General features: G+C 46.7%; 2 protein-coding genes across 4 annotated transcripts; both read left to right on the forward strand.

Moving 5' to 3' along the window:
• Nucleotides 1-519: 519 nt before the first annotated feature.
• On the forward strand, nt 520-13,859 carry LOC143834320 (zinc finger protein RFP-like). 2 transcript variants are annotated; one of them, XM_077331042.1, is made up of 7 exons: nt 521-1,078; nt 2,979-3,074; nt 6,286-6,516; nt 7,106-7,128; nt 7,702-7,817; nt 10,067-10,099; nt 12,644-13,859. In XM_077331042.1, exons 1-7 carry the CDS (start codon nt 644-646, stop codon nt 13,180-13,182), a joined length of 1,473 nt encoding a protein of 490 aa, XP_077187157.1. In that variant the 5' UTR covers nt 521-643; the 3' UTR covers nt 13,183-13,859. The 2 variants fall into 2 exon arrangements, with proteins under 2 accessions (XP_077187158.1, XP_077187157.1); XM_077331043.1 differs by lacking the exon at nt 10,067-10,099 and having other exon boundaries at nt 520-1,078.
• A 2,943-nt stretch (nt 13,860-16,802) lies between these two features.
• LOC143834352 (uncharacterized) lies at nt 16,803-27,917 on the forward strand. Of its 2 annotated transcripts, none has more exons than XM_077331119.1 (3): nt 16,803-18,370; nt 20,906-21,516; nt 24,280-27,917. In XM_077331119.1, the coding sequence occupies exons 1-3, from the start codon at nt 18,363-18,365 to the stop codon at nt 24,930-24,932; spliced, it is 1,272 nt and encodes a 423-aa protein (XP_077187234.1). In that variant the 5' UTR covers nt 16,803-18,362; the 3' UTR covers nt 24,933-27,917. The 2 variants fall into 2 exon arrangements, with proteins under 2 accessions (XP_077187234.1, XP_077187235.1); XM_077331120.1 differs by having other exon boundaries at nt 20,906-21,492.
• Nucleotides 27,918-27,953: the final 36 nt, after the last annotated feature.

Genomic DNA, 27,953 nt, shown 5'->3' on the forward strand with positions numbered 1-27,953 from the left:
GAAGAGATACTGTTTACATGGATGTAGTGTCCCTGACATGTTGCACCATATACTTCTGGTGTGTCCTACGTTTGAAGTATATCGTCGCCCGTTTGAAGTATATCATCCTTCTAAGTTTGAAGTATATCGTCGCCCGTTAGCTAATTATCTGACAAAATTGAAATTCAGCTGTGTTAATGAGAAACACTGGATTAAAATGATACTAAATGTCAGGGACTCAGCCATTATCATAAAAGTAGCAAAGTTTTTACTGGCAATTTTAAATGAAAATCTTTTACGATAGATTTTACATCTGGACCTGTTTGAAATTTTCGTTGTACGCTTTGCAATTTTATGCCAATAAAGGTACTCTGAATCTGCATGTCACTGGCATTTAAGTCCATTGCAGGAAATGTAGGAAAGGGTAGGTTACTCCAGCTTGGTTCAATTATTTCCTTCTAAAGGAGACTGAAGTTACACCCTCCCTCCCTCCCCTCCCTCCCTGTCTCTCTCTCTCTCTGTGGTATATTTTACCCTGTTCAGAACTGTGTGAGCTTACTGCAGTTTTAAGATATGCTGTGGATTACGTGTCAGCAGAGATTGGGACACACCCAATCAGTGCTTGAGGAACAGAAAAAACGAAACTAAGTTTTTATTAAGCTTTATGGAGAGAGGAGTCATGGCAGAAAGCAGTCCAGTCCTGGGGCTCTGTGAGGAAACAACTTGTCCCGTCTGTCTGGAATATTTCAAAGATCCAGTGACCATTGAGTGTGGGCACAACTTTTGCCAAGCCTGCCTCACCCAGTGCTTTCAGAAGTCCGGCCCGGTGGCTTCCTGCCCTCAGTGCAGAGAAGCTGTTCGGCAGAAGAACTTCAGGCCGAACCGGCAACTGGCCAGCATTGTAGAAATAGCGAAGAAGTTCAGCCTTCCTAGAACGAAAGGGGCAGAAGCGTTGGGACCGGTGTGTGAGCGGCATCAGGAGCCTTTGAAACTCTTCTGTCAAGATGATCATACTCTCATCTGCGTGGTCTGTGACAAAGCAAAAGAGCACAGAGGGCATAAGGTGATCCCGAAGGAGGAGGCCATGGAAGAGTACAAGGTAGGAAGTGTTTGTGAATAATTTGGGATCCTTCTCTGTAGACTCACATGGACACAGGAAATTGCCTCCTGCTTAATCCATTAGAATTAGTCTAGAGCAGGGGTAGTCAAACTGCGGCCCTCCAGATGTCCATGGACTACAATTCCCAGGAGCTCCTGCCAGCAGGGCTCCTGGGAATTGTAGTCCATGGACATCTGGAGGGCCACAGTTTGACTACCCCTGCTCTAGAGCCTTGGAGTGGCTCTCCACAGGTCTTTCACATCAACGCCCAGTTTACAGATTTTTTTAAAACAGAGATACTGAGGATTGAACCTGAGACCTTTAGTAGGCCAAGCAGATACACTACCACTAAGCCACAGCCCCTCCATTATTGTCAAATATTCTTTTGTGCATGAAAAGATAAACTAAAAGGCTGGACCAACAGCACTATTACATACAATTTGTTAGTAAGTTGTTTACCTTTTCTTGACCATAAATTCACTAAAATCAGGACATAGTATCTGTCCAGCTGGTGCTTGAAGATCGACAGTGATGGGGAGTCCGCTACCTCCATAGGCAGCTGATTTTACTGCTAATTTTGTTTAAGGTCCTATACTATATTCTAAGAGCCTCTTGTGGCACAGAGTGGTAAGGCAGCAGACATGCAGTCTGAAGCTCTGCCCATGAAGCCGGGAGTTCGATCCCAGCAGCTGGCTCAAGGTTGACTGAGCCTTCCATCCTTCCGAGGTCGGTAAAATGAGTACCCAGCTTGCTGGGGGGTAAATGGTAATGACTGGAGAAGGCACTGGCAAACCACCCCGTATTGAGTCTGTCATGAAAACGCTAGAGGGCATCACCCCAAGGGTCAGACATGACCCGGTGCTTGCACAGGGGATACCTTTACCTTTACTATATTCTACTGTATTCTACTGGCCATATTCTACTGGTGAACCTATTTCTATTGGCAGGAGATCAGTTGTAATCCCTGGAGATTTCCAGCTACCATCTAGAGTTTGGTACCTCTAAACAAACAAAATACAGTATTTGCTGGCGTATAAGACTACTTTTCCCCCCTGAAAAATATGCCTCCAAGTGGGGGGGTCGTCCTATACGCCGGGTGCACTTCAGTTGGGATAGACATAGCTGCCCATAGCGGCCCATAGTACTGTAATGTAATGTAACAAACTATATTTTGAGTGGAAATGTTGGGGGGTCGTCTTATACGCCCAGTCGTCTTATACACCGGCAAATACGGTATTTTATTCGTTTACCACCCCATCCTATCAGCTCGGGGGTGATTAACATTGTAAAATCCATACTGACCCATAACATCTACAGGTCCCCCCTCCCCCAGACTGAGAGGTCGAACCTACCAAGGGAGTGTCAAAGTTATTGTTGAAATACTGTTCTGGTTGTTCTAGTTGGTATGTTCTTGTTATACTGTTATATTGATTTTGAGAGTGTTCTATGTAAATGTTCCAAAATGTTTTATGTAAACCGCCGAGAGCCGTAAGGAAGGGCGGTATAAAAATCTAAATAAATGAACAAACAAACAAATAAATAATAAAAACACACAATAAATAATAATCTTGCAATTAAAACTCACCTCCTAATATTAACTTCCCTATAGGGTTTTTCAATGCACAGCATGTGCATTGTTACGGTATTAGCCAGATTTAAATTTCCTTCACAATGAGGCCTAAATGGTTTGGATCGGCAAGGAGTGCAGTGGCAAATGAAAATGAAGAACCGTCATTGTGGAATTATTGTGGGGAAGATTTTTGGACCAGGAGCCAGATGAATGAAAGCCCCCACACCCCTGTCCTGCAAGATGTACTCTGTTCTTGGAGCTTTACACAGGCACTGGCATTCCCATTTTGTTTATTTCTACGCTATTCTTATTAATCTGTTGCCTTTACAGGTTAAGGTTCAAGCACATCTAGAGATTCTGAAGGAAGAAAGAGAAGCGATTTGGTCTTCACAACAGAATGGGGAGGCTGAAGGCCAAACTCTACTGGTAGGTACCTTTTTGAAGATGTTTCTTAACATTGATTTTATACCTGCATTGGGTAGTGAGGAGTTTGGGAAGAAGGTGGGTATACAGAAGAAGAGTTGGTTCTTATATGCCACTTTTCTCTACCCGAAGGAGTCTCAGTGCGGCTTACAGTCGCCTTCCCTTTCCTCTCCCCACAACAGACAGCCTGTGAGGTGGGTGAGGCTGAGAGAGCCCTGATATTACTGCTTGGTCAGAACAGCTTTATCAGTGCTGTGGAGAGCCCAAGGTCACCAAGCTGGCTGCATGTGGGGGAGTGGGGAATCAAACCTGGTTTACTAGATTAGAAGTTTGCACTCCTAAACTACTACACCAAGCTGGCTCTCTATAAACATAGATACATTGATGTTATTTTAAGTGTAAGCTTCCTTGATTAGGACCCTATAGAAGCAGGGCAGAACTGTAACTTCTCCGTGTTATTTTTTGCATTAGTTATATATGGTGTAAAAAAGGATGCCACAATGGTATAAAAGAAGCAAATTAAGCAAAACTGAAAAACAGTGTCAGCTTCTGTCATGAAAAACAGTGCAGTGACTGTATCAGCTCATCCCTGATTTCCTCTACTGATTCATCTGTTTGCCTCTGAGGACCAGACAGCAGGGATCCAATTGTTCTTTCCTTTTTAAGTTGAGCATCAGTAGTTTTCACAACATTTGCCCTTAAGATTAAAGCAGGCAGTGAGGATGATAGAACATAAGAGAAGCCATGCTGGATCAGGCCAAGGGCCCATTCAGGCCACCACACTTTGACAACTGTGACCCCAAACGAGGTGCCATCAGGAGGACCTCCAGCGATGCTAGAACTCCAGAAGCCCTCCCACTGTTGCTCCCCAAGCACAAAGAACATAGAGCATCACTGCCCCAGATGTAGCGTTTCATTTATACCTCAAGGGTAATAGCCACTGATGGACCTCTGCTCCAGATGTTTATTGAGGGCCATTTTGCACGAGGGAATTTCAGCAAAATCCTTACCAGATGCAGATGCCTTAAAATCATGGTTTCAGACAACGTCGTCAGCCTCCAGTCCCCTCCCAATGTCACTTCCGCTACATCTGCCGATTTGTGGCGGAAGCAGGGTAATCAGGAAAACTGCATTCCCTTGGTCAAAATCCCTACAGATGTCGCAATCACCCACCAAGTTAAAATGAGGAGGTGTCATTATGATGCCACTAAGATGCCCCTCCCCTGCTCCCACCCCCATGGCTTCCGGGGACGGGACGCGGGTGTTTTTTAAAAATGGAGAATGTTGAGTAGCAACGCATACTTGCTGCTGGGCGCCCCAGAGGGGTCTGAGCTGGCCGCCACCTTCGCCCACCTGCCCGTCTTCCCCATCTTCAACCTGGGCTACTTCGTGGTCTCCCTCCTCTACCTTAAGTATAAGAAAGGTCAGTCCGTCGTCCCCAACTGGAGGGGGGAGCCGAAGGAGCCAGGTGCCAAGCCCCACGGATGGACCGACAGACGCCCCCCTCCTACCCTCCCTGCCTGCTGCAGGGGCCTTCCCCCACACACAGCAGGAAACCTGCGCAGGAGTCTCCTGGCCTCTCCTGCGCCCCCTCCCCTCATGGGCAAGAGCCACTGCTAGCCCTCCCAGGTGGGGCCCCCTGGCCGGGGCCACATCCCCAGCAAAGGCAGCTCTGGGTTGGGCTGCTGGTGGGGCAGCGGCTGGATGGGGAAGGACCCCAGGGCCAACAGAGCCCCCTGCTTCGGTATTGGGAAAGTGGACCCGCCGGTGTCTCTGACTTGACAGAGGGGTGCAGCTGGCATGTGCTGGGAAAGGGCAGCCCGAGGCAGCAGAGGGGAAGGGGGGAGGGCAGGGACCCCCCCATGGAGCCCTCTGCAGTCCCTTGTCTTGGTGCCGGGAAAGAGGAGCTGGCAGGGGTCACGCCTGGACAGAGGGGCTGGCATCTCCCCGGCAAGCGGGCAAGGAATGCTGCACAGGGACTGCAGGCTTGCAACTTGCCCAGGTTGCAGGGTTGTGCCAAAACCTGGGTGTGGGGAGTGTGGTGCATACAAAGTGCTGTCACTTCCCCCATGCGCCCACCTTCCTGTGTATTTTGGATGTTTGTGTGTCTTTCTTTCCAATGATAAAGACCAATAAAAGGTGATTTTTTTTGTTTTTACTTCTTTCCAGCCTGTCTTTGCTCTGTGGTTTTGACAGACACCCTCCCTCCACACACACTCTCTCCCTCCCTCCAAAATAAAATGTCCTTCTCTCACAGACTCTGTTGCCCTTGTGATTTGGTTTCTTTGTTGTAAAGTGAAGCTGACTTTCTCGCCCTATCACTGACAATTCTTTTGGCCCCAAAGCATCACCTCTTTGCTTCTGAGAAGGGGCTGCCATTTGGGAAGATTTGCACCCTGTTCCTTGCCCCACTCATAAAGGCCAGAATGCTTAATTCTTATGGAATCAGCTCCTTATCAGCTAAGCATAGGGCAAGCCCAACAGAAACATCAGAATATAACTTGTCTTCTCATTGGCTGGAAATACTCTTCTTTACACACAGTCCAACCCCCCCCCACCCACCCCACAGCCTTTTGTCCGTTTATGTTCCTCAGTAAAAAGGCAGGATGGCTTAACAGAAGTTTGCGTTTGGAGATTCTCAAAACTTGAAGATGGAGCTGTGAAAGATAACCTATGCCTCTTTGAATAAATGATAATGTGTTGCAACACATAATTCTGTGTTTTAAAAAGGGGGGAATGGGTTGTACGTAGCTGTACATAGCTTGGTGAAGCTGATTAGTTGTCCAGTTGATTGGCATACTCAAGGAGGGGGAGGCAAGGCAAATTTGTGGTGTTTTCATTGCTCCTCTGCAAGAACCGGAAGTAGGTGAGGAATGCTGGAGAAGAAACAGTAGCGCTAGGAAAACAGAGATTTTGGCCACGTGTGAAATGACGATGAGACGCTACTAAAAATAGCGGTGGAATATTCAGTGCTGATCACGGATTTCTACCAGCTGTGCGGAATGGACCTGAGTCTCTTCTTGAAGCTGCCTATGCTTGTACCTGTCACTACTTCCTGTCACCTATGGAAATGGAGAGTGGTGATGGTTTCTTCTAGGTGCCCTTTTGGTACAAGATTTGATCTGTTTAAGGGACACTGAATTGACTGAATATCTTGTCACTGACTGGAGTACTGTCTGCCCTTCTCCTCAACCCACAAACTTTATCATTGCAGGAGCAGACACAGAGAGAAAGGCAGAACATTATGGCTGAGTTCAAACAACTGCACCAGTTTCTGGAAAAACTAGAGCACAACATGCTGGCTAAACTACAAGGCCTGGATGATCAGATTAAGGACGAGTGGAATACTCACATCATCAAACTTACTCAGGAAATTTCTGCTGTGGACCTGCTTATCAAGGAAATAGAGGAGAAACAGAAACAGCCAGCGAGTGAATTCTTGCAGGTGGGTGTTACCTGGAGCTGTCCAGGCAGTCTTCTATGGAAGGGTTGATCTTTATCATGCCATTGAGTTCTGTGGGGGTCACTGGATCCTTTGCAATCTCTAGGAGGAGCAAGGGTCACCATTTTTAAAGACCATAATTGTAAAATTGAGAAATATAAAATCAAAACGAAGCATATATTTAGTAAAAATTAACCAGATTCTCAAGCAATTTTAAATAGAAGAAGAAGAAGAGTTGGTTCTTATATGCCGCTTTTCTCTACCCGAAGAAGGCTCAAAGCGGCTTACATTCGCCTTCCCTTTCCTCTCCCCACAACAGACACCCTGTGAAGTGGGTGAGGCTGAGAGAGCGCTGATATCACTGCCCGGTCAGAACAGTTTTATCAGCACTGTGGCAAGCCCAAGGTCACCCAGCTGGCTGCCTGTGGGGGAGTGCAGAATTGAACCTGGCATGCCAGATTAGAAGTCTGCACTCCTAACCACTATACCAATTTATACTAGCTGTGGCATATTGCCAGTGTATATCCTTGCAGGTGTATGTTAAGGGCATGAGCATGTACATCAATTCTGTTTCTTTCTCTTTCCCTTCTAGGACCTCAGAAACATTTTGCAGCGGTAGGTAGCTGTGTGAACCTGGGAAGTATGAGGTGTATGTGAATGACCTGCTTCTCTAAGACTAGGTGGGAAAACGATAGCACCAACTAAGAGAACAAGAACATTTAGCTGCAATTTCCCTGTACTCAGTTGGAGTTAGCAGTAGCAATAGCTGGTTTAAACAAATCCCTTCTAAATAAAGGAGAACCTGTGGAAAGATGGTTGTTGGCCTACACTGGGAGTTGTTGCAGATAAATTGTTATTCTCTGTTGTTGTTGTTGTTATTGTTACCATTGCCTTTTTTCTATCTGATACAAAAAGCTGAGTTCGATGTATTGTTCCTTTACGTTCCACGTGACCCGCTCTGAGCCTCAACAGGAGGGGTATACAAATGTGATAAGTAAATAAATAAAAATGCATCTTAGATTCAATCAGATCTTTCTGCTCCATTCCTGCCTCTATTCCGTTTCCATGTCTGCCTAGCCTAGTCCAAGCTGTAGGTTCCTGTAACTTCCCGAAGGTTCCCAGATTCTGTGCTGAATTAAGAGTAATGGATGGACAGGCAGCTGGTAACTTTGGGTTGTTTTTCTCTAGATCTCAGAAGGAGAAATTTGTGAACCCAATTGCTTTTTCTCTTGGATTAAAGCAGCAGATTGAGAAATTCTCTAAAATACGCTGTTTTCTAGACACTACGATGAATGAATTCAAAGGTAACAAGTTAAATATGTGAATTTTAAAAATGGGTTTAGGTAAAAAGAGCTAATCCAGTCCAACTGATATGTTTTAATTCAAAGGTTCACTCATGCTTATGGTTGCCAGGTTGAATTCGCCCATAAATGTACCTGTTTTGTACTGCCTCTTTAAGGCCTTTTATCCATCGGCATTTTCCCTTGCTGTCACTGTGCATGTCCATCGGATTCCCCCCCCCCCCTTTTGCATTGATTTTCCTCAGTTCGCTTTCTGGTCTCTATTTCCCTGAGTTTTCTATGTGTGGTTTTGTGGTGGTTTTCCCCCTTTCTTTGCTCCCAAGCTGAAGGTAATTTAAGAGTATCATGATTCTTCATCTTTTTTCACCCCTCAGAGGCCTCCACTGTTTGCCTCTTCATCGGTGTTCAAGCACCACTATTACTCATGTTTTCTACATTTAATTAAAAAAAAAAACAATTTTGGGTTGGGACTGGCAATATGAGTTTATCAGTAGTCTTGGAATGCTGGAGAGAAAAAAATCATTGGAAGGGAAAGCTTTAAAAGTTTGCCTAGAGGGAGCATGTGGGTGTGCAATTAAAATTTTGAAAGCTGCATGCCCTCAGGGGGAGATGGTGAACACGTGGCCAAAGAGGCAGCAGCAGGAGCACCATGAAGGGAGTGAGAGAGCAGCTGGGACAAATTGCATTGGTGGTGCATTCCCATTCACATGTAAATAACAGCTTGAGCCTGTCCCCCTGAAAGTCCTGTGGCAGATGGTGGAGAGCTTTCCAGAGCCCCTGTGGGAAGGTGGGTTTGCTAGCAGAGCAGGGGGGAGGCTCAGAGCTGGGACATAGAGATTCCTGACTGGTCTCCCCTAACCCTTGCCTGCCTCCTGCAACAGTGGAGTATAGAATCATAGAGTTGGAAGGGACCTCCTGGGTCATCTAGTCCAACCCCCTGCACTATGCAGGACACCCACAACCCTATCACTCAACCACAGTAACCTGCCACCCACTGTCTGACCTCCCCTCTTGACCCACAAACTGTATCGTGAGCTTGCTGATGCTACCTCCAGCCGTTTCATCAATGGGCACATTGGGCTGATCCTTCGTAGAGCAGGGGGTTGGACTAGATGGCCTGTATGGCTCCTTCCAACTTCTATGATTCTAGGATTCTATGATTCTATTATTTCTGTTGTCTTTCTCCCTCTCATCTTGCTTTGCTTCCTGGGACCTATTCTAGACATTACTTTATCCATGGGTTTGACCCATGGCCACCATCTCCACTTTGGGGAAGAATTTGGCCATTTGAAACAGCCAATAGGTTTTTAGCAGGGTGGGATGAAGAGATCCTGCCCTCCCTTGACTTTGTATGTATGAAATAGCCACTCCCCATTTTTAAATGGCCACGGCCACTTCTTTTTAAATGGCATTGGTGGCCATGAGTCAGACCACACCCCTGCAATGTCTAGTTTGGCAATCCCTCTACATCTCCAGGGTGGATGATAGCTTCCCAGTTGACATTAGCAGAAATTATCTGTGGGGAAGTGGAGTGGGGGCACTGCTCTAATTTCTTCCCCTTCCTACCTCACTTGGGCCCATTATGCACGGAGTGGAAGGTCTGCATACGGGGTGGAATGGTGGCAGCTAAAATCACCAATTATGCACGCTGCAGGTGGCAACTAGGCGCAGAGTCAGCGTATGCCGCTGAAAAAGCCACGTTAGCGAGATGCGGAAGAAAGTGGAGCTTCCAGGGACCAGGGCGCAACCAGAAGCGGCTCCGGAGTAGCCGCGTGCATAATCGGATACTCTGGGTTTTGCCGCCATTGCATTCCTTCCCGTGCGTGAGCGGTTTGCTTCGCTTCTTCCTCCTCCACGTTCTCCATGCCGCCATTTCAGCGGCCGTGCATAATAGGCCTTCGTGATTCTGGGCCCCTATCCCTGGTGTGTGCAGGGCCTCCAGAATGAATGAAACTGCTTGGCACATGATTCCTATGTACAGATCAAACATGGATACTTGTTTTCGTCTAGAAATTTAAAGGGGGAGGGCAATTAAAAGTAGCAGAACATGAACAAGTGGCCCCTTTGGTAGCCATCTTCTTTGTAGTAGAATCCCCCCTCTACCCTTGGGGGGGGGGAAGTACAATTAATTTAATTATATTCAATACCACTCTAAAACTGGCACAGTTCTAAACATTTCAAAATGTCTGAAGTGATCCCTAGAACTCCTAAGTGTTAGTACTAATGCTTCTGTACTCATTTTTCCCCCCTAGATACTGTACGCGGTGCATCTAAAGCCAAGAAAGGTACATATCTGGGCTTCAGGAGAAAGATTTCACAAGCAGGATTAGCAGATAATATTCCAATAGGTTATAGCTATTGAGGAATTCACCCTAGAAATCATTTCCACAACACGTCAGGTTTAGGAAATAGATGGTACTTTAAATTACAATCGTTCGTTAACTAGAATGAATCAGATCAGAATTCTTGGAGAAAAACTGGGTGGTGGGGGATGGACACGTGGCAAAGAGAGTTTGGGAAACTTGCTCAGTGGAGCATTTTCCTCTCTTACCTCTATTGCAAGAATATGCCAGTCTGCAAGGTGTACCTGGCACTTTGAGTCTAGCTAGAGCGGTATTTCAGTACCTGCTATCCATTTTGTTTTGAAATGGAGCAACTGAAAGATGCAGTTATAGGGAAATAGAATGAGATCTGTCCACAATCTCTGCTAATTTGGTGTAGTGGTTAGGAGTGTGGACTTCTAATCTGGTGAGCCAGGTTCGATTCTGCACTCCCCCACATGCAGCCAGCTGGGTGACCTTGGGCTCGCCACGGCGCTGAGAAAGCTGTTCTGAGCAAGCAGTGATATCAGGGCTCTCTCAGCCTCACCTCCTTCACAGGGGGTTTGTTGTGGGGAGAGGAATGGGAAGGCGACTGTAAGCTGCTTAAGATGCCTTCAGGTAGAGAAAAGCGGCATATAAGAACCAACTCTTCTTCGTCTTCAAGTAAAATGAACGGCATAAAGAGATACATGGAAGGTGACTGGCAGTTGCATGTTTCTGCATTTTGGCCGTAATCTGTTGCGCAGTCTGGTATGATTCGGCCCACCTGATTTCAGATGGTTTTAAGTGGGTTTTTGACTATGTTTAGCTTAGTTTTTGAATAATTGGGAACTGTGTCCTTCTTCTGGGAGAAAAGAGGGAACCATATAGCATCCATGTCAGAAGGATTTTGTGAACGTGGATTTTGGGTAGGACTTAGGGTTGGGAGGCCAGCATGTTTTGGTGTTCTTTCATGCCTTATCCATAGGCCCAACAGAACAGGTCTGTCCTACATGCTCAAAGGGCCTTGGCCCTGGTTGAGGTCAATTTAACTTCAGGTGTGTGCGTGTGGGGGGGATTTGGACCATTTCCTATTTGGCTCGAGTCGATTTGGCTAAATCTGGAAGGGTCCAGAGCACTCTTCCCTGGCTTGGATTCGGCAAAGCCGAATCTGAAAAGGTCTGAATTCTCCTCCCCCCACACGTCAGGGAGGGCAGGTTCGGGGTTCTCCTATCTCCCCTCCCCGATACGAGCTGACAGCCGGCTCTTTAAGTGTCAGAGAGGACAGGTGGGGAGTTCCCCGCACCTCCCTTCCCTAATGCAACCTCTCTCCTGACTCTGCATGGACACTGAAGTCTTCCCAGGGAACTGCAAGGCCCAACCAGCCACCACCTTTGGTAGTGGAGAAAGGCTGATTCTTCTATCTCTCACCCCTTCATTTAAAACACCTTCTCCCACCACCACAGCTTCCATGTCCCCCAGCCCTATTAGTAACCCTTTTGAAAGGGAAACTTGTGAGAAGTATCTTCCAGGCAGCAGCCTGGAGTCCTGAGGGATCTTTGGCAGTCTACTTTGTGCCCGTTGATCAACCTCTGGGACAAGCCCAGCCCTGTCCTTGTTTTGGTACAAGCCTTAAGGGCATCATTTGGCCTGATCTGGTGTTGTGTTCAGCGCATTCATCCCAAGAGCAGTAGCAAGAATTTCTGGCCCAGCTGGATGGGATGGGGGGAGAGGGGGCAGTTTCTCAGTCCCGTATTGCTTTTTGCAATGTCTCTTTCTTAGGCATCCTTCTAAACTTGTTGGAAAAATTTTTTCACAGTCAGAGTAGTTCAGCAGTGGAATAGGCTGCCTAAGGAGGTGGTGAGCTCCCCCTCACTGGCAGTCTTCAAGCAAAGGCTGGATACACAGTTTTCTTGGATGCTTTAGGACAGTGGTCCCCAACCTTTATGAGGCTGGGGACCGGCAGGGCATCAGGCCGCACCCACAGGGACAGCGCCCGCGCGGGCCACGCCCACGCATTGGGCCGCTCCTGCACGGGCCACGCCCACGCATTGGACCACACCCGTGGGCCGCAACTGTGGGCCGTGCCCGCGGGTCGGGCTGCAACCGCGGGCCATGCCCGCGGATCGGGCCGCGCGGGCACGGCCCGCACGGGCGCGGCCCGTCCCTGATTCCCTCTCCCCGCCCTCCCGCAGTAAGAAGCTTCCCGGGACGCAGGCTTGCAGCCTGGGAAGTTTTTTACTGCGGGGGGGGGGGCAGGGAGAGGGAGCTGTGGCCCGGCGCCATGGCCTTTGCGGCCCGGCACCGGGCCGCAGCCCGCAGGTTGGGGACCACTGCTTTAGGATGCTTTGGGCTGATCCTGCATTGAGCAGGGGGTTGGACTAGATGGCCTGTATGGCCCCTTCCAACTCTATGATTCTATGATTCTATGATTCTATGATTCTATGATTCTATGATTCTATGATTCTATGATTCAAGTACTGTTGCTGGTGCTTTCAAAAGTTTAAAACTTTTTCTTCTCTCTTGCAGACAATTCCACTGACAGCCGAACCTGTACACTTCCCACGCTAGTTCTAGCAGCGAATTGCTCGCCTGCTATTAGACGAGTGGGATCAGGGTGGAATAATTACTGTCAAAATCCCAACCAGTTTTCTTGTTGGTCCTACATTATGGGAGTTGAAAGAATCAATTCAGGGAGCTTCTCCTGGGTAATGAATATAAAGGATGAAAAGTTCTGGGCTGTAGGTGTAGCCCTCGAGTCTTTTCGGGGGACAAATGTGTCCCAGTTGATCCCTGAGTGTGGAATTTGGGCGGTGGGGATGTCAAATGGAGTGTGGTATGCGTTCACATCTTCTGGGAGACATAATTTAATATGTCCGTGGTCCGGCATTCGGATGCCTGCATTTCGCATCAGTTCTTGGGGTGCTACAACCATCCGGGTCTCCCTCAACCACGAAGAAGAATCAGTGACATTTTATAATGCTGACAACAATAATCCCATGTATGCTTTTTGCAATGCCTCTTTCTTTGGGCAGCCAATATCCTCTTGGTTCCTTGTGTGCCAATGAAATGAGGCCGCTGCTCAGGATGTAGGTAGGATGCGGCAACCGTATAATGGGACCCAGTTTCTGCTCTTTCCCAATATTTCCTTCTCCCAAGAGCCAGCTTTGGAAACAACTACATTCGATGTCATTCCTGTGAGAAGAGACAAGGTCTTGCACAGTTTGCACTGGTTGCTCTGCAGACCCCTCGGTGATTCCAAGAGCCAAGGAATGCATCGAAAATCCTTTGGCCCTATAGGCTTAAAGTGTGTGGAGTTTGTTCCAGGGAATGAACTCATGAGGAAGACTGAGTTCTCCTTATGATACAGCTGGGCCATTTCTTCCAGGGCCCATTCCGCACACGTAGGATAATGCACTTTCAATGTGCTTTGGCAGCTGGATTTTCCTGTGCAGAACAGGAAAATCTACTTCTGAAGTGCATTGAAAGTGCATTATCTGTTGTGTGCAGAATAGGCCCTGCAGGCTGAAGCGCAAAACTGCCTTTGCAGACTGAGACGATAATCTACAAGGCAAACTGAATCAGTCTCCTTGTAGTTCACTTTGGCCCTCTTATTTTTGTATTCTGCTTTGTCTCCCTTTGCTTTCTTAACGGTACTACTTAAAATTAGTAAATGCTTTCCAACTGATGATTCTTTGGCTCTGTATATGAAATGACAACTCTTGTAATAAAGCCTTCAGTCCTATGGAAGAAGCCTTGCTTAATAAATGTAATAAATGTAAAATTTGTAGAAAATTTGTAGAATTTGCATGCATTTGCATAGGCTTAATTTTCTGAAATTCTTTCTTTGATGAATTAGAAGTTTAGATGGATAAAATCTGCATATATTTGCAGGAGGAGACAACCCCCCTGGAAAAAGCACGTTTTCTTTTTAGATACTGCATGCATGTCATGGGATAGTTGCCATCCTAAAAGAGGCATCCCGTCTTGTGCATGAGAGAAGAGGGAAAGCTTCTTATAGTCCTCAATAGGTATTTGTATTGTGGTTTTTAAAAAAAATCAGAATTATGGGGGCCTTTTAAAACAATCTATGTTTTATTTAATCTTTTATCAATATGCTCCGCTATTGTGTATTTCATGCATATGGGTGAAAGGTCCAACAGATCTGAGGTGTAGAAAAACATCTTACTATGTACCTTTCTGTTGCTTTGCAGCAGGCCTATTCATAACTCTTTTCTATCAGGAGAAATGAATGGATAGGCTTATGTTTGTATTTCACCCACAAGACCTGCTTCAGCTCCACTGGCCAGTTTTATTTTCCCTGGCATCATTCCAAGTTAGTTTACAACTTTAATTAGTTAATAATAATAATAATAATAATAATAATAATAATAATAATAATAATAATAATAATAATAATAATAATAATAATAAGAAGAAGAAGAAGAAGAAGAAGAAGAAGAGTTGGTTCTTATATGCCGCTTTTCTCTACCTGAAGGCATCTTAAGCAGCTTACAGTCGCCTTCCCTTTCCTCTCCCCACAACAGACACCCTGTGAGGTGGGTGAGGCTGAGAGAGCGCTGATATCACTGCCCGGTCAGAACAGTTTTATCAGTGCTGTGGCAAGCCCAAGGTCACCCAGCTGGCTGCATGTGGGGGAGCGCAGAATCGAACCCGGCATGCCAGATTAGAAGTCCGCACTCCTAACCACGACACCAAACTGGCTCTTAGTTTACAACTTTTAATTAGTTCTGCCCTGATTTGTGATTACCTCCCCGATAAGAGGCAGTATTATTCTAATAATCCTTCCTGATCTTTTAATGATTTGAAAACTGTCTGGTTTGACCCACATATTTCAACTCAAATTTTGTTTCTCCTTTATGAGAAATGTTTGTAAACCCCCACCCTGCAGTTTTTAAATCATGGATAAATTGGTACTGACTGGAAGTCATCAGGATTTGAACCGGACCCCTGGAAAATTAAGCTGGCCTCAACCTGGGGGCAGGGCCTTTTTGGTCCTGGCTCCAACCTGGTGGAATGAGCTCCCGGAAGAGCTGAGGACCCTGCCGGAGTTGTCAGCAGGGCCTGTAAGATGGAGATCTTCCGCCAGGCATATGGTTGAGCCCAGGGCAGAGTCCTGGCATTCCACCAGAGGATCTCTCTGCAAGGTCTACTAGATCTGGCACCCACTCCCAGTGGAAGCGGACTTGGGATTAGGATTAATTAGAAGAGTATCTGACTGCTTGCTACCTTTGTCTTAAGGGAGGATTTTCTAGGGTTTTATTGTATTTAATGTTTTATTCCTGTGAACCACTGCAAGACCATTGGAGGAGTGGCAGTATACAAATTAATTTTTTTTTTAAATTGTGACCCCCCCACATTCAGTTAAGCAACCTCATATGGGGTCACGACGCACAGTTTAAGATGCTTTGCCCTAATGTAGTCTGCCTGAAATCTGTAGGCTGGCCCTGAATGAACACAGCATAAGAACACAAGAAGAGTCCTACTGAATCAGATCAGTGGTCTATCTGGTCCAGCATCATGTCTCACACAGCCGTCAACCAGTTCCTTTGGACAGCAGATAATGGCATAGAGCCCCAGGCCTTCCCCTGATATTGCCACCGGGCCTTGGGATTCAAAATGTGGTGCCCCGTTCTCTTCCCCAGTTCCAATCTACTCTTTAACAAGCATTTGATTGCTTTGATTCCATTCCTCCATTTGCAAAAGGGCTAGTGCATCTGAATGTGGTGGTTCCCTTCCATCACAGTGGCTAGGAGATGGACTTCTCCTCCATGGATCTATCTAATCCTCTTTTAAAGCTGTTTATTTCGGTGGCCATCACGACATCCTCTAGCAGTAACCTCCACCCTTTAATCTTTCTAATCCCGGAACACAAATAAAATGGAAGCTGAATTGTGCCAAATGTACTAGAAGAACTTGGATTAAATACACATTTAGAGTTTCAAAAGTGACATCAAAGAAGACAAACAAGAAAATGGCGAAAGGAACACCAAACCACAGCATGGCCGACAATATTCCCTAGAAACAAGATGGCTGTAAATAAAAGGGGCTGTGGCCCCCTACTTGTACAAAGCTTAGTAAAGGCAGATGAGGGTGACCCAAAATACAAGAGTGAGTGGGCCACTAAAATGTATACTAACTTGCTCGCCTCCTCCACACCCAGAGTATTAAAGATTTGCAACTGAAGCTGGTGTGAGCTTCCCCATCCAACACTACAAGGAAAAGTAAACTGGAAGAGCTATGAGGTAAATTCTGAGCACTTAAGCCCTGAACTGACAGGTGCTGCTTTGATAGCTGCTTTGTTGCCGTTTTCCCCCATTGCCAAGATGGGACAAACTCTGGCAGGCCAGAACCCTGTCAGGTGGTCTAGGCCGGGCTATCTCAACCAGGGTTTTGTGAATGGCCATGGAAGGGTTTCCTGAATGGATAGGTTAATTCATTTTTAATGTTTTTAAAATTTGTTAACCATTTATCAGGTGATATGACCATATATATCAGGGGTAGTCAAACTGCGGCCCTCCAGATGTCCATGGACTACAATTCCCAGGAGCCCCTGCCAGCGTCTGCTGGCACGGGCTCCTGGGAATTGCAGTCCATGGACATCTGGAGGGCCGCAGTTTGACTACCCCTGATATATATGGTCATATTGAGTCATCCACCCCATCGTCTAATGGCCAATGATGGGCCTGGAGAGGGTGCAATGGGAGGAGCCCTGAGTGGGTGTGTACACAACTGTTCTTCCCAGCCATATTCTGCACGATCCCACTACTTCTGGGGTTTCTCGAAGCCAGAAGAACCTTTCAGAGGTTTCTCAAGTGTAAAAAGGTTGAGAAGGGCTGCTCTAGGCATACATTATCCAGAGTGTACCTGCTGCCTCAGAAGCTTTCCAAAAAAGAATGCCAAAAAGTGCCAGGAGACAGGAGAAAAAGATTCTTCCCTTTTGCGTGCCTTTCCACTTACCCATTTGCTTGTTGACTAGATGGCCAACGCTTCAAGGCAGTACCCCCTTGCTATCATTGTAACCGTGTTATGAGGTGAATGATGCATGGAGGGACTTGGGGCATGTTAACATCCGTGAGAGATCAGGAGGAGAGTTTTGGGAAGCCAGCAACTCTCTCACTGAAGTCACCAAAGTGTGTTGGTCATTTTGGGGGATGGAAGAGGGATCAGAATAGAGTTGCCAACTGCCTGGAGGAAAACATCCTGTCCCTTTAATAGAAATTTAATGAGATTTAATTTACCTTGAGAGCCAGTTTGGTGTAGTGGTTAGGAGTGCGGACTTCTAATCTGGCATGCCAGGTTCGATTCTGCGCTCCCCCACATGCAGCCAGCTGGGTGACCTTGGGCTCGCCACGGCACTGATAAAACTGTTCTGACCGAGCAGTGATATCAGGGCTCTCTCAGCCTCACCCACCTCACAGGGTGTCTGTTGTGGGGAGAGGAATGGGAAGGCGACTGTAAGCCGCTTTGAGCCTCCTTCGGGTAGGGAAAAGCGGCATATAAGAACCAACTCTTCTTCTTCTTCTACCTGGTCATGTTGCTTCCCTGAAAGCTATGAAAAGCTTCACCTGCTCATTTCTAGACGTTATGCCTCTGACCAACAGACAGGACAGGGTTCCTCACTTCAGTTTAGCCTCAGTTTACCAAGCCTCATCCTGAAGTGAGTTCATGTGTGTTTGTGGAGGGGTGGGTGGAAATCATTGAGAGTTAGTAGTTTTTCCTTGCGATTTCTTTTGGCCCTTGGCATGGCTGTGGCTTAATAGAATGTGATTCCTATGAAGTATTTTGCCATGGCAATTTATTCGAGGTATGAGCTTTTGTGTGCAGGCAGCTCTTCCTCACAGGAAACCTTATATCATGACTAAAACTTGGTTGCTCTTAAAAGTGCCATGGGACTCAAATTTTGTTCTGCTACTTCAGACCAACACAGCTATCCACCTGAATCTATTCTGGGCTTTATACATCTGCTTGAAAACGTGCTTGGACTCACAGAAGTCACTCTCTTTCTGAGAAATGCCATCACTAGGCAGTACTGGTAACCAAAAACAGCCATGAAAAGGAAACAAACAGTGAAGAAAAAACCCTCCAATGAGATACTGGGTTTTCCCCTCTCCTCTGCAGAAAGTGAAAGAGCCAAATCGTTGCTTTCTTTTTTTTTCTTTTCAGTGAAAGGTTTCTAGTGCTTTTCCTTTTTCAGCTCCAGAATTTACAAGAATCAAGAAGAAAGATGGCCAGGTAAGTGATCAGGCCTGTGTCGATGTGGGTGTTTTACAAAGAACAGAGAAAGCCCTCAAAGGTATGCAGTGATAAACTGGCAATATTATTTTCATAGACTGGAAGCAAAAGAGACCTACGCTGAAGCAGATAGATGACACTTTCCTAGCTAGAATGAGCTAGAAATGAAAATGCTTTGTGTGGACACAAATGTTGCCGTCTGGGAATTGGACAGTAGAGACCGTAAATGTCTTGGCTGCTGTAAGAGTCCCTGTTTGCCTCCACATCGGCTCTGCTTGTACGTTTGCAGATAAATATATTGAGAGGCACTGTAGTGTAATGCTCTAAGTCAGTGGTCCCCAACCTTTTTATCACCGGGGACCGGTCAATACTTGACAATTTTATTGAGGCCCGGAGGACACCACCGCCGCCTAAGCCCCTGCTCCACTTGCTTTCCCGCTGGCACCCCTGATTTCCTGTCACCCACTGGGGGGAGGGTGTTGCCCGGAGCAGCTACGCAATGCCACGCTTAGGGGGAGCCCCAGCCAAGACGGATACTGGAGAGCACCAAAGGTGAGCCGGCAGCAGAGTGGCAGGGCAGCCCCCAGGGCAGCAGCTGGGGAAGAGGACAAAGAGGAGCTGCGGACCGGTACCGACTGATCTATGGACCGGTACCGGTCCCCGGACCGGGGGTTGGGGACCACTGCTCTAAGTTACAAATGAGGATGGGAGAAATTCTGTTCTGGAAGAACACGGACAGGCTAAAGGGGTAGTCTCTCCCTCTAACATACTACTGGAGGAACAAAGTGGTGGTTTTGCTCATTTCAACTTCCAAAGGAAAAAAAAACATTTCTTTACCGAGAATATTGGACAATTTGGGGGAAATTCACAATTTAGTTCATGTAAATCTCTTTCTCCCCACCCCCCTTGGTGTTTGAAAGGACTGGGAGGAGTGGGGTGCGGGAAAGATATGTAATCCTTGTACCTGAATTATGAGGTAAAGGTAAAGGTATCCCCTGTGCAAGCACCGGGTCATGTCTGACCCTTGGGGTGACGCCTTCTAGCGTTTTCATGGCAGACTCAATACGGGGTGGTATCCCTAGTCATTACCGTTAACCCCCCAGCAAGCTGGGTACTCATTTTACTGACCTCGGAAGGACGGAAGGCTGAGTCAACCTTGAGCCAGCTGCTGGGATCGAACTCCCAGCCTCATGGGCAGAGCTTTCAGACTGCATGTCTGCTGCCTTACCACTCTGCGCCACAAGAGGCTCTTGAATTATGAGGTACAATCACACAAAAACCTGCCAAATGCCCTTTCTGAAGTAGCTACCAGAGCAGCTGTTTATCACCTAGTTCTTGCAGTGCTTTCCTTTCCCCTGCCTACCAGTAAAAGATGGAAGGTGCAAGTGCACATCCTTGTTCACTCACCCTCTGTGGTTATTGAAGTGAGTCTTGAACCAAGGAAAGGAGGGCGAGAGGAGCCTCTTCATACATTAACAAGGACAGAGATAGGGCCTGTGGTCCCAACCTGAAATAGTCCTCAATAGGTATTATTGGTCAAGTGAAATCTATCTGCCTGCCTGCCTGTCTGTCTATCTATCTTAAGATTTATATACTGTTTCACAGCAGTTTACAATAAAAACAATAAAAGACAATGTAACCCCCTAAAAAAAAACCCTTAACACATTAATCAGATGGCAATACTATCAGAGTTCTGATCTCCCACCCCTCGTTCAGCACATGGGTCAGATGAACTCTCTCACTGGGAACAAGGGTCCCAGTCTAAAACAAGAATTGAGGGAACCCCCCTTGGTAACACCGAGATCTCATCCCAGCCTTACTCATATGCCTGGCGGAAGAGCTCCGTCTTACAGGCCCTGCGGAATGCTGACAACTCCAACAGGGCCCTTAGCTCTTCTGGGAGCTCATTCCACCAGGCTGAAAAAGCCCTGGATATGGATCACTGTGGCCAAGTGTTCTAAAGACAGGTAGGGCACTAGTAGACACACTTGGCACAGATCTGGGCTACTTTCATGACCTGTGTCTCCACAGAAAAGGAGGCATCAAAGATCACCCCCAAATTCCTGGTAATCAGTGCAGATGTTAGTTGCACCCCGTCCAGGCATGGGAGGCGCGCTTCCTGATCCTGCCCTACCCAGCCACAGGACCTCCATCTTGGAGTGGTTGAGTTTCAGATGACTCTGCCTGAGCCATCCAGCCACTGCTTCCAAACAACTGGCAAATGTATTCGGGGGGGGGGGGGGAAGACTCCGGCTGTCTGTCCATGAGGAGGTAGAGCAGGGTGTCATCCACATATCGGTGACATCTGATAAAGATCCTTGTTGCAGGTTTTGGAGAGGGTCCGTGAGCCAATAGCCAGTAAAGGATTGGATGAATCAATGGCCTAATTCAATACAGGACCATATCATATTGTTATGCTGTGACACTCCAAAGTAGAATCACAGAAATGGTTTTTATTACATTTCAGCAATGTTTGTATTTACACACCTAAGGGCATGATAATTGTGGATGACACAAGTATTCTTTATTTTCTAGGTTTTGGTTGGCTTTGTTGGAAATGACCAAGAACTATGTTTTTGGCCATACACCTAAGAAAACAAATAGCCCTGAAGACCCTTCTAAAAAGGACCAGAAACATTGTTCAAAATCAGCAATTCCAGCAAACTCATCTGGAAAAGATAAAAGCTCAGAGCTCACTGAAGAAACCCAAAATCTTTTACATCAGAAAGTGTCAGCAGTTCAAACTCCGCTGACTTCAGAAATACAACTTGGAGAACAGGATGCAAACCAATCAGAAGACCAAATTATCAGCAGTCGAAGGCCAAAGTCCCCAACAAGCTCAGATGATGTCAATTACTATTCCTTTGATGATTCTGGAGTTTCTAGTGATGAAGATTTCCTGGAGGATGAGCTCAATGAAGAATTTGCTGCTCAAACACAACCAGGCTCAAAAATACAATCAGGAGACCGGGGTGTAAACCAACCAGAAGAGGACCTCATTGACAGCCCAAGATCAACCTCTCCAAAAAGCTCAGAAGATTCCAGTGATTGTTCTGTGGATCCTTGTGAGGAACAAGACTTGCTCACTCACAGGATGGAGTGTTTAAGACAGAGAGACCAAGGTATCTTGGAGATAAGTAAGACAGGTAAACATCTGCACAGGAAAAATATACTAAGACTCATCTATAGTAAAACTAATGAACAGAAACTGTGTAGAGATTCCACTTGAAGAACAAAAATAGAGTCCAATAGCACCTTTAAGACCAACAAAGATTTATTCAAGGCGTGAGCTTTTGAAGAGCGCATGCACTCTTCCTCAGACTAAATAAACCAGTGGTCTCCAACCCCCAGGCCGCAGACCGGTACCAATCCATGGGTCAGTCGGTACCGGGCCACAGCTCCTCCTCATCCTCCTCCCCAGCTGCTGCCTCAGGAGCTGCCCTGCTCACCTTTGGTGCTCTCCAGCAGCCACCATGGCTGGGGCTCCCCCTCAGCATGGCACTGCGCAGCTGCTGCTGGCAGCGCCCCCCAGTGGGCGGCGGGAAGTCAGGGGCGCCGGTGGGAAAACAAGTGGAGCAGGGGCTCAGGTGGAGGTAGTGACGTCCCTCGGCAAAAGACTACCCCCCCCAGCCTCAGTAAAATTGTCAAGCATTGATCGGTCCCCGGTGATAAAAAGGTTGGGGACCACTGAAATAAACAACCATCATAACCCTTTGTTGCCACATTTGGTGTCACCTCCACCAGGCCAGGGCGACCACCGAACGCTGGGTGGCCCAGCAGGCAGGGGCAGCACTGGAGAATTGGGGGCCAGTGAGCCCTGAGATGGAGGCATCAGAGGTGGCCCTGGCCCTGCAGAGGTGGCATCAGAGAGAGCGGCAAAGGGTTATGATGGTTGTTCTTTTAGTCTGAGGAAGAGTGCAAGCAAGAGATGTTCAAGGTGGCTTGCCATTGCCTGTCTCTGGATAGTAGTGACCCTGAACTTCCTTGGTGGTCTCCCATCCCATTGCTCACCCAGGCCAACCCTGCTTGGCTTCCTGAAGAAAATGACAGCTTCAGAAGGTGGGCTGAATTCCTGCTGAGCTCCTTTTCTCCTCAGATTCTGTCCTTCGCAGGCTCCATCCCAGATCTCCAAGAATTTCTTAACCCAGAGTTGGCAACCCTTCCCCACAAGTCTCCATCTTTGGGAGGCTGAAAAAACCTTCTCTTGCTTGCGCTTGGCCAGGGGATTCTCCATTGCTTGCCTCCCTCCTCCCTCCAATGAGGGCCCAACGTGACTTTTACAAATGACTTTTACAAAGAACTTATATAGTATTTAAGGGACCGCCTGTCGCCCTATGGGACCACCTGTCGCCCTATGTCTCCCGCAGGGCTCTATGCTCGGCGGGGGAGAATCTCCTGGTCGTTCCTGGCCCTAGAGAAGCGCACCTGGCCTCGACCAGGGCCAGGGCCTTTTCGGTCTTGGCTCCTACCTAGTGGAACGAGCTCCCGGGTGAGCTGCGGGCCCTGCGGGATTTACCAGCTTTCCGCAGGGCCTGCAAGACAGAGCTCTTTCGCCAGGTTTTTGGTTGAGGCCGGGGTCAGCGAATGAGAGCCAGCATCCCCCCCTGGACCTAGTAAGTTAGATATCCTCCCCATCCCCCCTGCCGCTCTGATAGCAGGGGTGGGAATAATGAGAGCTTCCGCCATGTTGGGATTGTTTTAAAGTCTTTTAATGGGTATTTTAATGGGGACAAGACTACTGTGACCTGCCATGAGCCTACGGGCAGTGGCGGGAAATAAATCTAACTAATAACAATAACAATAACAATAACAATAACAATAACAATAACAATAACAATAACAATAACAATAACAATAACAATAACAATAACAATAACAATAACAATAATAATAATATTTCCAGACTAAAATATGGCCACTGCACAACAACCAAAAAAAGAAAAAGAAGTGTTGGCAATATAGTGTGCTTTGAATTTGGAGTAGACCTAACACCAGGCAATAAGTGTGTGTTTGTATGCGTGTGTTGGGGAGGGGGGCACGAGGGATGTGGCCTGGGAGCCAACAGGCCAGCAGCCCAAAAGCGTTTGGGAACCAATGCTGTAATCCAACCATGAGATTATCTGAGTGTGGGTTAATGTAACCAGAATGGCTGAGTCTAGAGTATGAGTGTTGGTGAATCAGATAGGCCTATTATGCACGGCCGCTGAAATGGCGGCATGGAGAACGTGGAGGAGAAAGAAGCAAAGCAAACCGCTTACGCACGGGATGGAACGCAATGGCAGCAAAACCCAGAGTATCCCATTATTCACGCGGCTACTCCGGAGCCGCTTCTGGTTGCGCCTTTGTCCCTGGAAGCTCCACTTTCTTCTGCATCTCGCTAATGCGGCTTTTTCAGCAGCATACGCTGACTCTGCACCTGGTTGCCTCCTGCAGCGTGCATAATTAGTTATTTTATCCGCCGCCATTCCACCCCGAATGTGGACTTTCTACTCCGTGCATAATGGGCCATACAGTTTATAGGAAGGTACTCCTAGATACCAGGTCGACCTGTTTTTCAAAGAAGAACGCAGGGTCCATAAGCACCCCCCAGTTCTTAATCTGCTCCAAAAATGCCAACTCCATCTTGGAGAAGTAGATTTAATATATGCTTCCTGGACAGCATTACCTCTGTGTGTTTGCCAATATGCCTTGCATATGCAACTCTAATCCCTGGTATTCCCAGTTAAAAATATCATTGATTCTGTCTGGTGAAGGAGACTCTTGTCTCAGCCTTTGGAAAGGTTCTGGCAACCAGCGGCCACTACTGGATTCAAGGTACTATACCCGAATTCAGTAGTGTCATATTTTCATGCTCCCAGCAGCGTTACGGCACAAACTGGATTCTAAAAACGCCACCGCTTTCATTTCAGATTCTCTAACCAGTGGCCAAAATGAAATGTCTGCTCTTCGCACTCCGCCAGCCTCAGAAATGCAGCCAGGGGGGCAAGATCCAAATGAATCAGAAAAGGAAACTATCCGCAATCCAGGATCAGCATCTCCAACCATTTCAGAAGATTCCATTGATACTCTTTGTGAGCAACAAGGTTTGCTGACTCGCTGGATGGAAAGTCTACGACAAAGAGACCAGGACTATTCAGAGGAGGGTAAAGGGGGTGGCATGACTTTTGACCCTGGGGAAGATGAGAATGTAGCCAGCAACTTGTGTAATGAAAGCAGACCTGTCTACAATACAAAACGGAGAAGCAGCAGGAAACGGGTTAGGAACTTACGGAGCCGTGTCTGTTCAGTTTGGTTATCCTTTAGGAGACTGGTTAGGAACCTATGGAGCCATGTCTGTTCAATTGGGTCATCTATTAGGGGAAGAGTTAGGAAGTTTTGGAACCGTGCCTGTTCAGTTTGGTCATCCTTTAGGAAAGGGGTTAGGACCTTTGGGAACCGTCCAGTTGGGTCTTCCTTTAGGAAAGGGTTAGGGACCTTTTGGAGCCGTATCTGTTCAATTTGGTCATCATTTTCCCAACTGGTCAGGAGGTACAGTAAGCATCTTTCCTGTTGTCAGTCTTGATCAAGAGAAGAAATCATTTTTTTCAGTAACTCTGAAAACAAGCCTACAACAGAAAATATCCATTTTTTCAGTTTTTTTTTAAAAAGCGCCAATCCTTGTCTGTCTGTAAGTTGGGGCTCATGGGAAGTGTAGTCCAGGGACCTCCAGAACGCCACAGTTTGGCCACAGTCTCCTGAAGAGGCTCCATTATGATTGTGTATTTATCTGAGTGTCCACTAGAGACAAAATGACTGAACGAACTCTCCAGAATTTTTGCTGGAGTAGGCCAAAACCTAAAGAATATTGCTACATTAACAACTAGCAATAGTTAAAAAGATGTTAACAGAATCTGCCCCATAGATAAAACAGAGACATCAATCTTTGAGGAATAGCTAGAATGATATTTGTCTGTCCTGAAGAATGGGGACAGTGGAATGTCCACTATTAAAGGTTGTTGTTGTTGTTATCCATTCAGTCGTGTCCGACCCTCAGCGATTCTGTAGGAAAGTCTCCGCCATGTGCCCCTGTTTCTGACTGCTTCTTTTAGTTGGTTCATGGTCATCCCAGTATCCGCTTTGATCGTGTCGAGCCAGCGGATCCTTTGGCGACCACATTTCCTTTTGCCGCTGACCATGCCGAGCATTAATGATTTTTCTAGTGAGTTTGATTGCATGATGTGTCCAAAGCAAGCGAGCCTTACCCATAATATCTCCCCTTCTAATGACATGGTTGGTTTGCTCCTCTCTTGTTGGTCACTTTGGCTGTCCATGGTATTCACAGCATTCGTCTCCAACACCGTAGTTCGAAAGCATCTATTCTCCTCCTGTCTTCCTTCTTCAGGGTCCAGCTTTCACATCCATAGGTGGTTATGGGGAAGACAACGGCGCTGACTGGCCGGCACTTTGTATTCAGGCTGATATCCTGACTCTTCCGTATTCAGTTCATGCCTAACATTGTGTTCCGGCCCAGTGTTATTCGCCGTCTGATTTCACGGCTGCATCCACCACTTTGATTGTTAATAGAGGCAAGAAAGATGAAAGGTAGTTGTGCCCTATTCTATAAACTTTTTACTCATCCCAGTATTTTACTCAATACCTGAGTATTGGCTGTCCAATCCTCCCGTGTTAGAATTCCAGACAGCTCTAGATATGTCTGTCAGAATCAACATCAGTATTCCAGTAGCCAACTCAGGCAGCTGGTGAAAATTGCTTTTCAGCTCCTCACTTCCCCCAAGCCATTCTAAAATGACCCTGACCTGACCATACACACCCAATAAGGTTTCCAGAATTCTCACTAAGGGAGGGAAGGAATATTATGCCACTTCAGGAGACCCTGTGGGGACTGCACAGCTTGCAGCACTGGTCTGGAGACCAAACAACGAAGCAGCTGGGGCAAGGATGGCGTGGTGGCAATAGGGTGCCAGTCCCCAGGTAGGACCTGGGGATCCCCTGAAATTTTGGCCCATCTCCAGATAACAGATCAGTTCCACGGGAGAAAATGGCTGCTTTGGGGGGATGGACTCCGTAGCATTATTATTCCACTGAGGTCCATCCTCACTCCAAATCCTGTCCATTCATGGCACCAGCTTCAAAATCTCCAGGTATATCCCAAACCAGAGCTGGCAACCCTAGATGGCAAGCAAGGAAGGCGTTTGTCAGCCCCCTCCCTCCCCCATCTCTGAGAATAATTTTAGTCACAACTGACTATTCATAGAATCATAGAGTTGGAAGGGACCTCCAGGGTCCTATAGTCCTACCCCCTGCACAATGCAATAACCCCTTATCCTATATAACACTGCAAGGAGTGTCTTGTCATCCCATAAAAGAGTTATTAATGTCTTCTTCTTCAGCTCAAGGGGATTACTTTGTCAGGCTTGCAGCTGGGAAGGCCCTGAAGCAGTAGTCACAACAAGTTGAACACCAGGCCTCATCTGCCATTTAAAAGCCTAAAGCAGGTAATTTAGTGAGGTCTGCAGCACAGCAGGGCCGGGTGCTCTTGCCCCCCTGCACATGTCTTGGACCAATTAGGACCCTTCTTTGCTGGAATCTTCCTCATCCCTCCAAAATTAGCCCCGCCCTCCAGAGATATCAGGTTTCCCACATAGCCAATGAGCTCCAGCAAGATGGTGTCCTTGAAGGCAATAAGGGAACCAGTGGGAACCAGTTATGGAACCAATCCAACATTACAGATTAATACTTGGGGGAAGGATTGGGGCTGCTTGGCCTGACACCTCTGCAGCTGTTTTGCTACCGGTAAAGGCACTACAAAGAAGGGGGTGGTGAAGAAGACATGAGCATCTCATCTCGCTGTCCTGCTGTTCCTATCAGGATTGGGCTCTTGTGACATTTTTTAATTGTTCATTTTAGGTTTTAAAAATGGCAGTGGCGGCCCTGAATTTGGCATGAAACCATCACATCTAGTTGGGCTCTCGAGTACAAAACAATAGGCATGCCTTGTGTCACTTGAGTGAGTTGTTTTTCTCAGCAAAATACATCTCCGTCCCAAGCCTTTCCCAGATGTTGTTTGCCCTAATCTTGTTATAGCTGAATGGTTAAATCTGATTTTCAGTTTTTGCATGGTTTCTATACGCTACCGCTATCTGTATCTGCTGGGCATTCATTTCAACCTTGTAATTGTTTTTGACTCCAACTATCTCTTATTGCAGTTATAGAGCTTCAGGTACAAATTCACGTATTTTTCTCTCTCTTTTTTTTTCAAATCTTAGATTTGTATACCTTTTTCACAACTAGCTGTTCTGCCCTAATATCAGTGGCAAGAAGATAAGTAATAGTTTGCAATCTTTGTTTTTTAGATAGATAAATGCTTAGAAATAATTGGACTCACTTTGATAACCATCCATTGTGTTTACATCATCTATCTCCTCATGGCACAAACATTCAAATGTATTATTTTGTTATCACCTATGACATTATCAATCTTGTCTCTTTGTTTATCTTGCTAATCTGCCTTATGCCAATAAAGTTTTTGTGTGTGTTTACACCTTGATCTTGTCCTAACCCTTCTACCATAAAATATAATATC

Source organism: Paroedura picta, chromosome 3 (genome assembly GCF_049243985.1).
Source record: "Paroedura picta isolate Pp20150507F chromosome 3, Ppicta_v3.0, whole genome shotgun sequence".
In the NCBI taxonomy this organism is placed as follows: Eukaryota; Metazoa; Chordata; class Lepidosauria; order Squamata; family Gekkonidae; genus Paroedura; species Paroedura picta.